This window comes from Mobula birostris, chromosome 5, assembly GCF_030028105.1.
Source record: "Mobula birostris isolate sMobBir1 chromosome 5, sMobBir1.hap1, whole genome shotgun sequence".
Classification (NCBI taxonomy): Eukaryota; Metazoa; Chordata; class Chondrichthyes; order Myliobatiformes; family Myliobatidae; genus Mobula; species Mobula birostris.
Window position 1 is genome coordinate 172,421,817 of NC_092374.1, and position 15,914 is coordinate 172,437,730.

The 15,914-nt window shown below is 44.4% G+C and overlaps 1 protein-coding gene across 4 annotated transcripts in view; it reads left to right on the forward strand.

Annotated features, from left to right (window-relative positions):
• The window catches only part of LOC140198041 (ras GTPase-activating protein 3), a 234,759-nt gene that overhangs the window by 187,015 nt on the left and 31,830 nt on the right, over nucleotides 1-15,914 (forward strand). For 3 of the 4 annotated variants that reach the window (XM_072258877.1, XM_072258878.1, XM_072258879.1), the window contains 7 exons: nucleotides 3,488-3,564; nucleotides 6,447-6,527; nucleotides 8,030-8,102; nucleotides 9,160-9,236; nucleotides 11,607-11,711; nucleotides 12,718-12,871; nucleotides 15,050-15,198. In XM_072258877.1, coding sequence (XP_072114978.1) covers nucleotides 3,488-3,564; nucleotides 6,447-6,527; nucleotides 8,030-8,102; nucleotides 9,160-9,236; nucleotides 11,607-11,711; nucleotides 12,718-12,871; nucleotides 15,050-15,198 — 716 coding nt within the window. Of the gene's footprint in view, nucleotides 1-3,487; nucleotides 3,565-6,446; nucleotides 6,528-7,639; nucleotides 7,723-8,029; nucleotides 8,103-9,159; nucleotides 9,237-11,606; nucleotides 11,712-12,717; nucleotides 12,872-15,049; nucleotides 15,199-15,914 lie in introns of those variants that run through there. The other variant, XM_072258880.1, reaches the window with a different exon arrangement.

A 15,914-nucleotide genomic window follows, 5' to 3' on the forward strand; every position in this document is an offset into this window, starting at 1 on the left:
TCTCATCCTGAACACCGGTACACCACAGGGGTGTGTTCTCAGCCCCATCCTCTATTCTCTTTTCACCCATGACTGCTCTACCATTCACTCCACCAACACCATTGTCAAATTTGCTGACGATACCACCCTAATAGGTGTCATATCAGATTGTGATGAGACAGCCTATAGGGAGGAGGTACAGCATTTGACAGAATGGTGTGGTCATAATAACCTGGACTTGAACATCACAAAACCAAAGAGCTGATAGTAGACTTCAGGAAATCAAAGCGCATCGAGCACTCTGCTCTGCACATATACGGGAAAGAGGTGGAGAGAGTAGAGAGTTTCAAGTTCCTCGGCGTCTACATTCGGCTGACCTCACCTGGACTGCCCATATCTCTTATCAGGTGGGGAAGGCCCAACAGAGGCTCTGCTTCCTAAGGAAGCTGAAGCACGCTCTCCTCCCTCATCACCTGCTGATCAACTTCTATCGGACAACTATAGAGAGCCTCCTGACGTATTGCTGTGCAGTGTGGTTTGCCAGCTGCACAGAACAGAACAGGAAGGACTTGCAGCGGGTGGTGAGGGTAGCAGAGCGGGTTATTGGCACAACATTACCCTCCCTCAGAGACATTTACACTGGCAGACTTCAAAAGAAGGCTACTTGTATTTCAATGGATCCCACTCATCCTGGACATCACCTGTTTTCCCCTCTACCTTCTGGGAAGAGATACAGAGCATTAAGGACGAAAACAAAGAGACTCCTTAACAGCTTCTACCCACAAGCAGTGAAATGTATAACACCCCCTTCCCTTCTCCTGCCCCCCTCCTAAGACGGCGGCAGCTAAATGCATCACACTTCCAGGAATGGCAGGTGTGCAATAGTCCTACCCCCCCATCCATACATTATTAATTTTGGACTGCACTCCTGAGGTTTTAGAGTTTATTTTATGTATATATTCTTTGTCATGCTGCAAAACGTTGAGCAGCTAAACTGTGTTTCATTGCTGCACAACAATGACAATAAAGATATTCTTAATCTTATAGTCATAGTCATACTTTATTGATCCCGGGGGAAATTGGTTTTCGTTACAGTTGCGCCATAATAATTAAATAGTAATAAAACCATAAATAGTTAAATAGTAATATGTAAATTATGCCAGTAAATTATGAAATAAATCCAGGACCAGCCTATTGGCTCAGGGTGTCTGACCCTCCAAGGGAGGAGTTGTAAAGTTTGATGGCCACAGGCAGGAATGACTTCCTATGACGCTCTGTGTTGCATCTGGGTGGAATGAGAATAATATTGACTTTTCCTGCTGATACCTGAAGAACTCTCCTCCTCTCTCTGACATTGTGCCACAAGACCTTTTGTGATTATTGGGAGAATGGCAAGAATCTGAGATGGGTTAGGGTTGAAGTGGGTTTAGGACGGGCCTGATTACTTCACTAGATCACACATTCCGTTGAAGTGCTCCCCCCTTGTTGCCAAGCCAATTCCAGTGCTGATTTCTAAGAATTCACAGGTTACCTCAGGGTAAGCTGGTTTTGGAGCAGAGACCTAAGCCCACTTGTTAGCCCCCCCCCCCCCATTTACTTTAGAGTTATTGAGATTTATTTATTCCCTGGAGCATAGAAGATTGAGGGGAAATTTGATAGAGGTGTGCAAAATTATCAGGGGAATAGATAGGGTAAATGCAAGCTGGCTTTTTCCACTGAGATTGGGTGAGACTAAAACTAGAGGTCATGGGTTAAAGGTAAACAATGAAGTGTTTTAAGAGGAACCTGAGGGAGAACTTGTTCACTCAGGGGTGAGAGTGTGGAACGAGCTGCCAGTGGAAGTGGTGGATGTCTCTGTGCTGAGGTACTCTGTGACTCTATGAATTCTACCTATTAACAAAGGACAGATAAGAGGCTATCAAGCTATTTCAGTTAGATTAATTGAACCATACTCCAGGATGTTGTATGTTAACAGTGAAAAATATTTTAAAGTTTTATAACCAATGCATCACTCCTCCTTCTTGAGTGTAATGGCCATGGATGGAAATAAGTAAGCTTTGTTACTGATTGAGGTGGGGTTGTACCGATCTTTCAGGATGACATTCCCACCCAATGAGCTAACACACTGGGATGGGAGGGGGAGAGAGACCATAAACAGCACGAAGGTAGTTAATCTAGTCTGTGATGGTGATTATGCTTGACACTGAACTCCTCTCATCCTTTCTGATCTAACCCCGGCAACGTTGTCAGCAGAAAATCAGCCATACTCTGCTTGCAGAAGTGAGTTTATGACGTCTTTAGATTGTCGACTTGTTGGTAACAGCAGTCAGGTGAGCTGGCCCTTAGCTGCAGGGTTTGTATCCTGCACCATGACCAGCAGGTCATGATTCAGATCCCACCTTTGTCCAGCCTTTACTGTGGGACCACTTCCAAATGACAGACAGGCAGCTGGAGCTTGGTGCTGAGTCACCTGAGATCACAATCGATATCATGGAAGTATTTCGCAGTTTATTTTGAGAGCAACTCACTGCACAGTCAATTTACTGATTGATTTTGACAAATGTGAAGGGGAAATCTGTAATCCTCTGCTGCTTCTCACACATTCCTTCCAGCAACAGGCATGTTTGGGGCTGAGATGGTGTGCAGACACATAGTGTTTCTTCCTCCTCGGTCAGGGTTAAGAGGAAGCGGTCCTTGTGAAGGAAGTCTCTACCATGCCCCAGCCAGTCGCCAACCGCACAATTCATACATATCTTGCTTATCTCTCCTCCACTTGTATCTCTCTATTTTCCTTCCTTCCTAACTTTCTCTCCCCCACATTCTCCCCCCCCCACATTCTCCCCTTGCCGTCTCTCATTATTTCCCTCCAACTCTCCTTCATGCCATCAATAAAGTATCTATCTATCTATCTAATCTGTGCCTGTTTCTCCCTCCCCTCCCCTTCTCTTCCCCTGATCCTTCCCCTCACCTACCACCCCTCCCCTCCTCCTCTCATTTTTTCTCCCTCTCTTCCCTCTCTCTCTTTGCCTCCCCGCTCTCTGCGCCTCCCTCCCTCTCCCTCACTCTCCGCGACCCCTTCCCTCTCCGCGACCCCCCTTTCCTTCTCCGCGCCCCCTCCCTCCCCCTCTGCACCTACCCCGCTCCGTGCCAAAACCCACCGCTCTTATCCCCTGCCCCCTCACTCCTCCCCACCCCCCATATTCAGTTAGTAAGCTACCATTGAGTGAGAGGTTGTTGTTGTGGCACCACTCAACCAGATTTTGAATCTTCCTCCTATATGTGGAAAGATATCGGATTTCTCTGTGTTTTGCCAATCTTTATCTTAGATCTTTACACAAATTCAAATTACCTTTGAGCCTAGAGGTTGCTGTGATCTTTATGATGTTGATTTGGATTTGTTCTCAGGTTCCGAGATAATATATGTAAATACAAATGCTCAGTTTTTTTTCATTACATTATAATTTTAGGAGCGATGATAATATCTTGACAGTTATAATGATCATTTCAGGGCAAAGTTCACCTGGAGCTAAGACTCAGTGAAGTGATCACTGACAGTGGGAGCATTTGCCATAAGCTGGCCACACGGTAAGAGAGTTTTACTTGTTCCCTTGATATTATTTTTGAGGAGACCTTCCAGCGAGATTTGTTATGTGAACTTAACGTTCACTGTGCCACAAGAAGAATAGAAATTTTCATGAGAGAGCCATTAGGATGAGATCCCCTGTACTTTCTGGCTTTAGAACAATGGCAAGCCTCTTCGCCATCCAAACTAATCCACATACTCTACTCTGCACATTGCAATACAAACATTCCTTATCCCATTTGAAGCCAATAAAAATACAGGCTAAGTATGGGAATACAGGCTAATTTAGGCAGAGATGGAATACCACAACACCAGTACTGAGGACCAAGATGGTTTGTAAAGGGAGGTGGAGAAGAAATTATAGGACTGCTTTGAGTTGGTGGACTCGGCAATATTCAGGGATTCATCATCAAGTCTGAATGAATATGCCACAGTTGTCACCAGCTTCAAGACCTGTATGGGTGAGTGAATGGGATGGGATAGAGTGGAGGGCCGAGGCTCTGGCAACATCAGTGGATGGGTTTGAGCAGTAGGCAACTGGAAAGGGCCCAGTGTTTTTGGAAGATGAGATTTATATGATCTATTACCAGCCACTCAAAGCACTTCATGATTGTTGAAGTCAGTGTCACTGGACAGTAATCATTTAGGTGTTACTGTTGCTCTCTTGGGCACCAGAATGATGGTGGCTGGCTTGAAGCCTTTAAGGACAGTGGACTATTTCAGAGCAATATTAAAGATGTCCCTTAAGACCTCTGTAAGCTGGGCCGCACAATCCCTCAGCACCTGACTAGGTATGTTGTCTGGCTCTGCAGCTTTGTGTGGGTTCACCCTGGCTAGGTTCCTCCTCACTTAGGCTGCAGCCAGACAGGATGCCTGTTCTTCAAGAAGAGAAGGGGCTTTCCTCGATGTCACATCATTCAATTGGTTAAATTGTGCATAGAAAGCATTCAGCCTATCAGGGAGAGAGTCATCACAAAAGATTAACTCAATTCTGTCCCTCACTCATAAGACTGATTTCATAAATTTCATAGAATTTAAGTTGAACTGATAATTTCTTTGCTTCAGGTTTGAAAGACGTTTCTAGTTGTGTCCCTGTTGTCAATGCTTATCATTGATGACACTGTCATCATGTTGTCCATGGGAGCTTGCTGTGTACATGTTACCCATCGAGTCTCCTACACCACAGCAGGCAGTGCACTTGAAAGTTACTTCACCAGCTGAAGCACTCGATGTTCTGAGGTAGTGAAAGACTGGCGGCTGTGTGAATGCTAATGTTTCTTTCTTTAATGTGTGAGAGCAGCGTGTGTGCTTGACACTGAACATAATGGACTCTCACAATAAGCATTTTCAAAATGTCAAACATAGCTTTAATCTATTGATTTCTCTGGAGTGGCTGAGGGGGACCCTGATAAAAGTATGTAAAACTGAGGTGTAGACGATCGGAGTCTTTTTCCCAGTTACTAGAGAGCATAGGTTTAAGGTGAGAGGGGGAAAGTTTAAAACAGTTTTTTTTTACATAGAGACTAGCAGGTGCCTGGAAAGCACTGGTAGGGGAAGTGGTGAATGCAGGTACAGTAGCAGCATTTAATAGGCAACTAGACATCACTCGTGCAACTTGTACCACTGGACAGGGACTTCTGAGATCAACAGAGCGGAACTGTCCCGGTGCATCAGCTTTTCCACTTTAAAAACTCCCCTGCACAAGTTTCTACCTGTTGTCCTCAGTTACAACGGACAACCAATCAATCAAGACAGACAAATGAACAAGTAAGGAATGTAAGGATATAGACGATGTGCAGGCAGAAGTACAGTTCAAATTGGCATCACGTTGGCACAGAAATTGTGGGCCAAGGGCCTCTTTCTCTGTGCTGTACTGTTCTATGTTCTGTGTACTATAAAGCAAAGGGGCCATCATGTCATTGTGTTGTGGTTCCCTCTGCAATGATAATCCAATCCTTTTCCATCCCAGTGCCTGGCATTATTAGAGTGGTGTGGAATTCTGGCAGAAGACCCAGAGGAAATGAACACTGTGTTACACATGCAAGATATGAAACTTGTTAACTTGTTCATAAAGGCTATGTGAAACTCTTGCTTTTGTGAGAGGACAGTGTTTATTTGTTCCTGCTGAAAAGACACAGGAAATTATAAAAGAAATTCCTGCTCAGATTAAGTTTGAAATCACAGCTTCAAGCTCCTATTCAGAGTTGGTACAGCAGGTTTTCAACAGGCTTCATGTCTCTGTTGTCCCACTGGGCCATGTACACAAGTATCGATTAAAGCACACCGTGTGCTTTCAGAAGAGAAAGGAAAGAGTGAGACCATAAGACATTGGAGAAGAATGAGGCCATTCAGCCCTTTGAGTTTGCTCTGCCATGCAACCATGAGACAGTAGAGGGAATTCAGTTTTTTATAGCTGAGATGTCACTTAACTGAGAGTCAGTAGAGCTTGTGGGTTAAACCTAAGAAGCAGGCATCCAGTTTACAGGGAAAGCTGAGAGAAGGGTTCAAGAGTTTAAGGGGACCAATGGTGAAGTCATAAAACAAAGAAAGGAACAAAGTAATGATTTGTATATTGAAAGATGGAGAAATCCTTAGCATGAAGCATATAAGCAGTCAAGAGTTAGGTTTGTTGTCATGTGCACAAGAGTAAAGAAAAACTTACTTGCAGCAGTATTGCAGGAACAAAGCATCGTATAGACAACATTCACAAGATAAACAAGTTATACACAATTTTAACGGGAAACACTATTAGAGCAAAAGAAAACAAAGTCAGGATTTCTCAGTGTTTGGTGGATTGATTCAGTCTCTAATCTACACAGACATGTTATGTTGCAAGAAGAGCAGAAAAAAAATGACATTTGAATAATCAATTTTTATCTTTCAGTGTTTTAGAGTGCCAGGATTTGCCAATAGTCAATGGACAATGCGATCCTTATGCAACAGTTACCTTGTCGAGCCCATCCAGGTATCAGTTAACTTACAGTTACTTATCACTGGTCTGGCATCTGCAGGATAATCCAGCCCAGGTTTACATGTGATAAACTTTACTGTGCACTCCGAGTCCATGGCCTTGCTATTAATTCTTTTGGCACATCCTTTGTATGGCATGGTCCATGAGGAAAGACTATCTATATCAGCTGAATAAAAAGTTGAATTTTCCTTCAAACCCCCTTAGTTTTGCCATGTTAGCAGTTATGATGTGGCTGCACTGTTTGGCAACCCAGACCACTCTTTTGCCCACAGCTGGTTGTGTCCAGAAACAGAAAACTGTAGATGTTGGAAGTAATGCAGGAAATAGTTATCAGGGTGTGCAGCATCTGTGGAGAGAAACAGTGAACATTTCATATCTACCATCTTTCATTAGAGAAGTTTAATATCAAACATTAAGCTACACAGAAAGATGGGTGGAAAGAACAAAGGGGATGTCTCTGATAGGGTGGAAAGCAGGAGAGAAGGAATGATGCAGGAGGTGATGGTACCATTTGAGAGGGGTGGTGAAGGGCTGTTGATCATTAGTGATCTGTGTGGACGAGCAGTAAGTAGATCAGATGAATCAGAGCAGGAGAGATGAAAAATTTCAGTGCCAGATTTGTGAGATACAAAACACATCAGTTTATGGAAATTTGATTCAAAGCCCATTACGCTGAAAATACCCATCAGGTCAGGCAGTATCTGTGGTGACAGAAAAAGAGAAAAAGCATATCAGCTTGATGACCTTTCATCGGAACTAAACTGGAAAGGCTGGTTATCTGAAATCCAGTGTTAAAGTCCTGAGGGTTTGTATCTCACAGTTACAGCATTGCCACGTTTCTTGCCTCTGTCTTTATCTCCCTTTTGTTACACCTCGAGATTAATCCCCTGTGATTAACGATTGGCACTTTTCCCAATGACAGAGCTCCACTGATGCCATTTCTTCTCTTTGTCTACAACCCTATCACACACATCTCTGTTTTCTCTATCCTCTCCCATTCTCTGCAAATTGAAGCATGTTTGACTCCTAACTTTAGCAGTTCTGATATCTCTCTCTCTACGGATGCTGTCTGATCTGCCTTTATTACGTTTGGTTATGTTTCTTAGCTTGTAACCAGACTGAAGGATGTAATTCTAGCCTGTTCCTCCAGAATGCGATGGAATCGGTGGAATGCTGGTTTTCAGTCCTGGTAAGCACGGACCAGTGGAGAGTAAAATGTGATGCCTGATCCAGTAATATGGGCGGTACGGGTTGAAATAGATCCCCATACATTCATCTTTTTGAGAATCACTGCCAAAGAAAATGTTGTAATCCTGGACCATTAACTCAATCCTCCTCTCTCCAAAGATGCTGCCTGACCTAAGTTTGTTGTATTGTTGATTTTATCTTGGGTCTTTAGCATGTGCAGGGTTCTGCCATTTTCTTTTGTTTCCTATTGGATAAATCTTCAACCTGCACATGGACCAGAGGTCTGACTGTTTTTGTTTTGATGTTAGGTCAGAGGTGAAGAAAACAAAAGTAAAACGAAAAACGAATAATCCACAGTTTGATGAAATGTTCTATTTTGAGGTAAGTTTTTCCTCAGTGCATTATCTGAAGGGCATTTCTTTGATCCACATGTCCAAATGGTGGGGTTCGTTATTCTGTTCCAATCTGCTCCTGACTGACAAGTAAACCATTGTCACGCTTGGGTTCATCTGTCTTGTTCCATGCACTGTATATGCTAGAATGCTGTAGACCCTGGTACAGATATCCTGGGTGGTTTCCATGAGGAGAATTGCACTCCAGTCTGTGGTTCTCCTCCTCAGTCCTCCTTGCAGAGACCCCAGTGCGGACTCAAGTGCAGACTCCCATGTGCAGATACAGGAAAGGACTTTCAGTACAGATTCCTCTGGATCTGCTGTGCAATTCTCTGTGGTGGACTCTCTGTTCACAAGATTGACTCCCAATGCAAATCCACTGCATGAATCTCCCATTGTTCAACGCCTATGCAGACCCCTGATACACGCTCTTGCCTTCTTCCCATGACCTTTGACGCCCTTACTAATCAAAAATCTATCAACCTCCACTATAAGTATACCCAATGATTTGACTTCTACAGGCATCTATGGCAATGAATTTTACAGATTGACTACTCTCTAGTTAAAGAAATTCCTCCTCATCTCTCTCACTCCCGACACTTGTCGCTAATTCCTTCTCTTCTATTTTCTCTTTTCCATCCCTCCCTCTACATCACTCTCCCTGCCCACCATTCACTTTCCATCATGCCCCTTCCTCCTCACTCTGTAGTTCTCAGAGCTGCCTTGCTGTACATACAGGGAGTTGTAGAAAGGCGAGTTCTACTCATGGAATCAGCACCAAACAAGGCCATTTAACCTGTTGTGCCTATGCTGTGTATACCAGATTATTCAGGTTGCTGTTGTACCATCTAAACCACACCTGTGCAGCCATTTTGGTTGGTGCTGAGCATCCTTCTACTTACACCATGTGTCTGGTCAGGTGTGGTTTTACCCCCGCCCCTGGGTGTCTTGGGCAGCTGTTGATCATTTTATCCTGTGTCACATCTTACACTGTGCCTCCCCTGTGCTCAGAGGGATCTGTAACTCATTGGCTCCTTGCCATGCAGGTGACAAAGCCTTGCAGCTACAGTCGAAAGTCGAACTTTGACGTTGAAGAGGAGCATGTGGAGAAGATGGAGATCAGGTGAGAATGCCGGCTGGAGGCTGCTTCAGGGCCTCTTGCTTGGGAACAAAATGTGGGTTCTGCCCATGCCACTGAACAAAGGACTAGATTATAAAAGCAAAGGGGCAACGCGGGGGCTTTACAAGCCACTTTAACTATTATGAACATTTTGGGCCCCTTATCAAAGAAAAGATCTACTGACATTGGTGGGGGTCCAGAGGAGGTTCACAAGAATGATTCTGGGAATGAAAAGATTAACATTTGATGGCCCTGGGTCTGTATTCGTTGGAAGATTGGAGGGGGGGGGGGAAATCTCATTAAAACTGATTGAAAGGCCTAGATAGAGTGGATGTGGAGAGGATGTTTCCTACAGTGGGTGAGTCAAACCAGAGGGCACAGCCTCAGACTAGAGGGACATCCCTTTTAGAACAGAAAGGGGAAATCTATGGAATTAATTGCTACAGCCAGCTGTGGAGGCCAAGTCTTTGGGTCCACCTAGGGGACCTTTGAATTGTCTCACAACAATGGGATAGAAGATGGCCTTGAGCCTGCTAGTACTTGCTTTCAGGCTTTTTTATCTTCTGCCCAAATTGAGGGGAGAATAGAGAATGTCCGGGGTGTGTGGGTCTTTGATTACGTTGCTTCCTTTACCGAAGGAGCAGAAGATGTCGACAGAGCCCATGGAGGAGTAGCTGGTTTTTGTGATGTGCTGAGCTGGGCCCACAATTCTCTACAGTTTCTTGTGGTCTCAGGCAGAGCAATTGTCGTACCATGCCATGATTCATTCAGATAAAATGTTTTCTTTTCATTTAGTGCCAATGTACATTTTTGCTTTTTGATGTACCAGGAATATTCCTCGGCTCTGAGCCACTAGTCCTTTAACAAACACTAACAACAAAAGATTTTTTTTAACTTTACACAGGAGGAATTTGGTTGCTGTGTCACCCATGCCCATAGATCTTCCATTAACTGCAAAACATTTCCTGATGCCCCTCTCTGCAAAGTTTCACGTAGTATTGTGCAATTCCATCCTGTTTTTCTGTCCTTCCATAGTTTCCTTTCAGCATTGCTGAGGGTTTAACCTGGTACATCCTCTCACAGTGACGTGAAGTAAACATAACATTTGCAAACCACTGTACTGACAAGAAATGTGTTTTTTTTTAAATTGGACGCATATCACTAACCACAAGAATGCTTTTTTTTAGATTTGGTTAATGACAAACATGTCTTGAAATGTGTCCTCCTTGCTCTTGGGTATTGGCTTCATTCTGCCAAGTAACTGTTTAAATATCAATTGTATGCTTTTAAAATATGGAAATATTGATTGGTAAAGTATGCTACTCTCTCATTTCTCAGCAGGGCCACAGTGCAGATTCAAAGTCCAAAGTAAATTTATTATGAAAGTATGTATGTGTCACCATATACTACTGTGACATTCGTTTTCTTGCAAACATTCACAGTAGAACAAAGAAATACAATAGAATGAATGAAAAACTGCACACAAAGACTGACAGATAATCAGTGTGCAAAAGAAGACAAACTGTGCAAATACAAAAAACCCACAATTAATTAATTAATTAATTAATTAATAATACCGAGAACATGAGTTGTAGACTCCTTGAAAGTGAAGTTATCCACACAGTTTCAGGAGCCTGATGTTTGAAGGATAATAAGTGTTCCTGAATGTGGTGGTGTGGTATTTAAGGCTCCCTTACCTCCTTCCCGATGGCAGCTACAAGAAGAGAGCATGGCCTGATTTGCTGATGGAAATTCTGCAATCTTTTCTCCGTCTATAGATGGCGAATGGATTGCAGAAATACGATGAGTCAAACAGTTACATCTCTGAACTGTGTTCTTCCCAGCTGGGCTGTTTGCCACAAGCACAGATTAATTTACTTAGGAATTGGTTCAACAAGGCCTTGTTTGTGAGTGATCACAGAGACTGGAAACATCAACGTTGCACCATGAAATAAGTCAGCCTTGACTTTTGAGTTTGCACCAGGGATTGTTTGTTTTTCTTTTATTTCCCAGAACGTGGCACTATTGAGGAGTCTGCCTTCTCGTACCTTCTCTGAATGTACTGCTGGCCACTGTTCTAGGTTATCCACGTTGGTGTGGGACTGGAGTAACATACAGGTCCAGGCTAAACAACCATAACAGGTATCCTTCCCTGAAGGACATCATTGAGCCCACTGGGATTTATGATAACCTGGCAGCTTCCTGATCATTAATATTTCTCAATAAATAACTAATTCTCACACCACCATACCATATAAAAGGCACGCTGGACTTGCACTTACATTGAGATGCTGATGTATTACAGGTAATATGCTCTCTGATGCCTTGTGTCATGTTGCATTGCTGCTGACATAGTGAATCTTACTTTTCTAGGATTGGGCTTTGGAACGCCAGTAACTTAAAGTTTGGCGATGAATTTCTAGGAGAACTCCGACTTCCACTGAAGATCCTGAAGCAGACTTCTTCCCATCAAGCATGGTAATTGAGAGCAGAGGGAGCCACAGATCACAGGTTTTGTTTAGTCATTGCATCTAGGTGTTGGTTACTGGTGACCGGGTGGAGAAAATGTAACTGTACAGGGTACAAATAAATGGAGGCTTCGGGTGGGGAAGCGAGAAGCTGAAGGATGCTGGAAATCTGAAATAGGAACGGAAACTGCTGGGATACTCAACAAGTCTGGCAGTGTCTGGAGAGGGAAATAGTTCAGGGTGATGATATTTAATCAGACCTGGGGAAAGTCAACCTTTCTCTTTTTCTATTTGAGTATTGAAATCAAAATCGCATCTACCATTTCCGCTGGCAGTTCATTCCACACTCACACCACAATCTGAGTGAAAATGTTTCCCTCATGTTCCCTCTAAATATTTCACCTTTCACCGTTAGCCCATGACGTCTAGTTCTAGTCTTATCCAACCCTCAGTGGGAGGAGGGGAGGGGAGAAGCCCTGCTTACATTTACCCTATCTATGCCTCTCATAATGTTGTTTTCTGTTGCATGCCAAGCCCTGACCAACGCACCACAGCAATTAATAGATGTAAATGATTCTCGACGGGAGCCGAAACATCTGCAAACATTTTGCTAAGCCTGGTGATCAACCATACTTCCGAATAGCCAAGCCGAGCTACCAATATTCTGCAATACTTCGAACATGTTAAATGTATATGGCGAATAAAGTTGATCCTTGGTCCTATAACCTCAGTCTTCCTGAGTAACGTAACCCCAGTAAAGCCGGTGACAATTTAGTTTCCAGGAGCTTTTATGTAGTGGCTTGTTGCTGGTGGAGTTTAGAAAGAGTATCAGCATCTACTGCAGGAGTGTCTCCTACTTTGTGAGCAGGAAAAAGCAAATGTGCAACTCCTTATCCAAGTAGACTGTTGAATTGTTAATGAACAGTAGAGATACGGAACCAGGAAGTGCATTGGATCATGATGTGACGGAATAGTTTTTTTTCCATTCATGCCATTTTGGTTTGCAAATTTCACAGGTACTTCCTGAATCCCAGAGATAATGGGAAGCCCGTTAAACCAGTCGACCTGGGTTCCCTACGGCTAAACATTGTTTACACCGAAGACCACGTATTTCCATCTCATTATTACGATCCACTGAGGGACCTTGTAATAAAATCAGCAGACGTTGAGGTACGAGTGATGTGTGGTGCCCGCAATCCTCATCCTGACCCTGACCCAATGAGAGTCCCTCAATATGTGAGAACAGTCCTGGCGCTCACTCATTCATAACCCTCACATCAGACCGAGGGTAACGCTGGCTTATGCAGAGTAGGAAGTATAGAAAACACGAGACTGATGTCAGCAGCTGTGAAACAAAGAACTTGGGAAATAAGAAGCTGGAGAAAGGAATATGAGGTGTTGGGCAGAGGATGCTCCGTAGCAGCGCATTTGTACAAGAGCCACAGCCTCAAAGCTCCAATAACTCTAGTTTAATCCCGATACGGTGCTATCTATGGAGTCTGTATGTTCTCCCTGTGCTCCAGTTCCTCCCGCATTGCGTGATGCATCAGTCGCTGCGCTAACTTACCACTGCGAATGGCCCGAATGTGATGGGGAATGGTAGACTCGGGGTGATTTGATGAGAATATTGAGGGAGTTAGTAATTGATTTATTATTGTCATTTATTCTGAGAGGCACTGAAAAGTTATTCCTTCCATGCTGTCCAAACAGATTACAGCATTCCAAACGTAAGTATCTTGAGGTAGTACAAAAGGAAAGCAATAGCAGAATTGAGAATATATTGTTACAGAGAAAGTGCAGTGCAGGCAGTCAGTAAAGTGCAAGGCACGCTGGAGGAACTCAGCAGGTCGGGCAGCATCCGTGGAAACGATCAGTCAACGTTTCGGGCCGGAACTCTTCGTCAGGACTGAAGAGGGAAGAGGGCAGGGGCCTTGTAAAGAAGGTGGGGGGGGGTGGGAAGCCCACGGAACTTGTATCTGCCTACCTGGACTCCATTTTGTCAAAATGCAAGGCCATGACAAGGTAAACTGAGAGATCAAGAGTCCAACTTTACCCTATAACAGGCCCACTCTAGAGTTAATAAAATGGGATGTTTGTTAGTGGGCGCTCGCTGGTCAGTGTGAACTAAATGGGCTGAAGGGCCACCTCTCTATGCTGTATCTCACTATGACTGTAACAGGCATGCCCATGGTGGGATGGAGCACACGTAAAGGCTCTTCGACCCAATGAGTCTGTGCTAACCATCAACCACCCATTTGCACTGATCCAACATTAAACCCACATTCTCATTAGCTCCCCGTAAGTGCTACCACCTACAATCCTGGGTTAATTTACAGCAGCCAGTTACCCCACCAATGCTGCACATCTTTGGGACGTGGGAGAAAGCGAGAGTACCTGGAAGAAGCCCTCACAGTCACAGGGAGTATGTGTAAACCCCAAAATCGGGATCAAACTAGGGTCTCTGGCACCATGAGGTACAGCTCCTTTATCTGCCAGCCTTCATGAGTCTATGAATCTGATGGGCTGAATAGCTGGAGACTCTATAGCGCTTAGGCACAGGTCATTGTTGGGAATTTAAAGTGGCCCCAACTTCACACTGAAAGAGTAGCTCCCAACTTCTGTTTATCGTTTCATCATTTGTGTGCTTGAAGCACTCCTGAAGATTTAGTTTGTTACAGCGCTCTGTCAGCTGGGTTACCCCACAGTGTATTGCTGCCCTCTCCTGTTGACACCTGGTAGTAGTGAGCGATGCATTTTGCAAGTGGAGCACTGAAAGGGGACTGAAGCAGAGTTTGAGTGGGAAATCCTTGGGGAAAGGGGAGGGAGGTGGTATTAGAGAACCGGCTCATACAGAGGAAGGAGGTCAATACGCCTCCTGTTCCACCGCTGTTGGCCTTCCTCCACAGCATGATGAGTGATGTTATGGTTTATTTTGTCCCCAAATGTAATCTGACCATGTTTTCTCTGGCTTCATTTCTCTCCTCCTTCCTGGACATCTCTCCTCAATATTCCCTCTGCATGCTCGCCACCCTCCCAACCTCTCACTTCACATCCTCATCATTTTGCCCTCCCCAACCTTCTTGCTCCTCTCTCCCTCTTGCTTCCTACATTGATTGCCTCTCCTGTTACTCCATCTCACTCCACACTGTGCTCACCCTTCGCTGCTGTCCCAATCTCCTCTCCCCTTCCTCAACACTTTTCCCCTCTCTGTTTCCTCATTCCTCCATTTTTCCTCCCCTGTCCACCGCTTCCCCTCTCTGCACACTCATCTTTCTGCTAACACCACCTCCCTCCTCACAACTCCTTCCTCTGCTGCTCCCTCCATCCCCCCCCACCCCATCACCACAGCCAGTCTCTGCGTCTGCTGCCCATGTGCTGGGGGAAGTGTGCCGAGAGAAGCAGCAAGCTGCCATGCCGTTGGTCCGGCTCTTCCTGCACTACGGAAAGATTGTTCCTTTCATCAGTGCCATCGCCAATGCTGAAATAAACAGGACCCTGTAAGTAAAAAGGGTGAAATTCTCAGCTGCCTGATTCCAAGTGGCGTGTGCATAGGATAACTCCACAACCTGGCTTCCGTTCTCTCCCTTCACCCCACCCTCGTGTTGCACTCCTTCCCTTCCACAAACAGCTCCATTGTATAGTTCTCTTCATCCTGCTCACATCCCTCCTCCAAATGTGGTGATTAGAGGTAGGAAAGGACAAAATGCTTAACGTGTTGTATGTGTGCTGAGTTACTGGTTACTTCATCATAGAGAGCATCCTCACATCAGCCATGACTGTCTGGTTTGGTGCAGCATCCTTCTCACAGTGTACAAAAACGACAGCAAACCGTCAGGTCAGCTGCAGCCTGCCATCACTGTTGGACTTGTACGTATCCAGGACAAAAAAGCATGCAGGAAAAAAATCATTGTGGATGCGACCCATCCAGGAAACGGCCTTTTCCAAAATCTCCCATCTGGGAAGCGTTATAGGGCTAGAACTTCACGCCATCTTAAAAGTTTCTTCCCACAGACAGTTAATCTGATCAACCATGCTAGTTAGCTACCCCACCCCCCAATCTAATATCTCAGTCACTGCACAGCACTATAAACACTTTGAACTACTTTTTATAATGCTGTTTACATTATAAATACATGCTGGTACAGTATTTATGCACATTTTATTCCATATCTGTACTTTAACCTCCAAGTTTATTGATGTAAAATTTTATTGT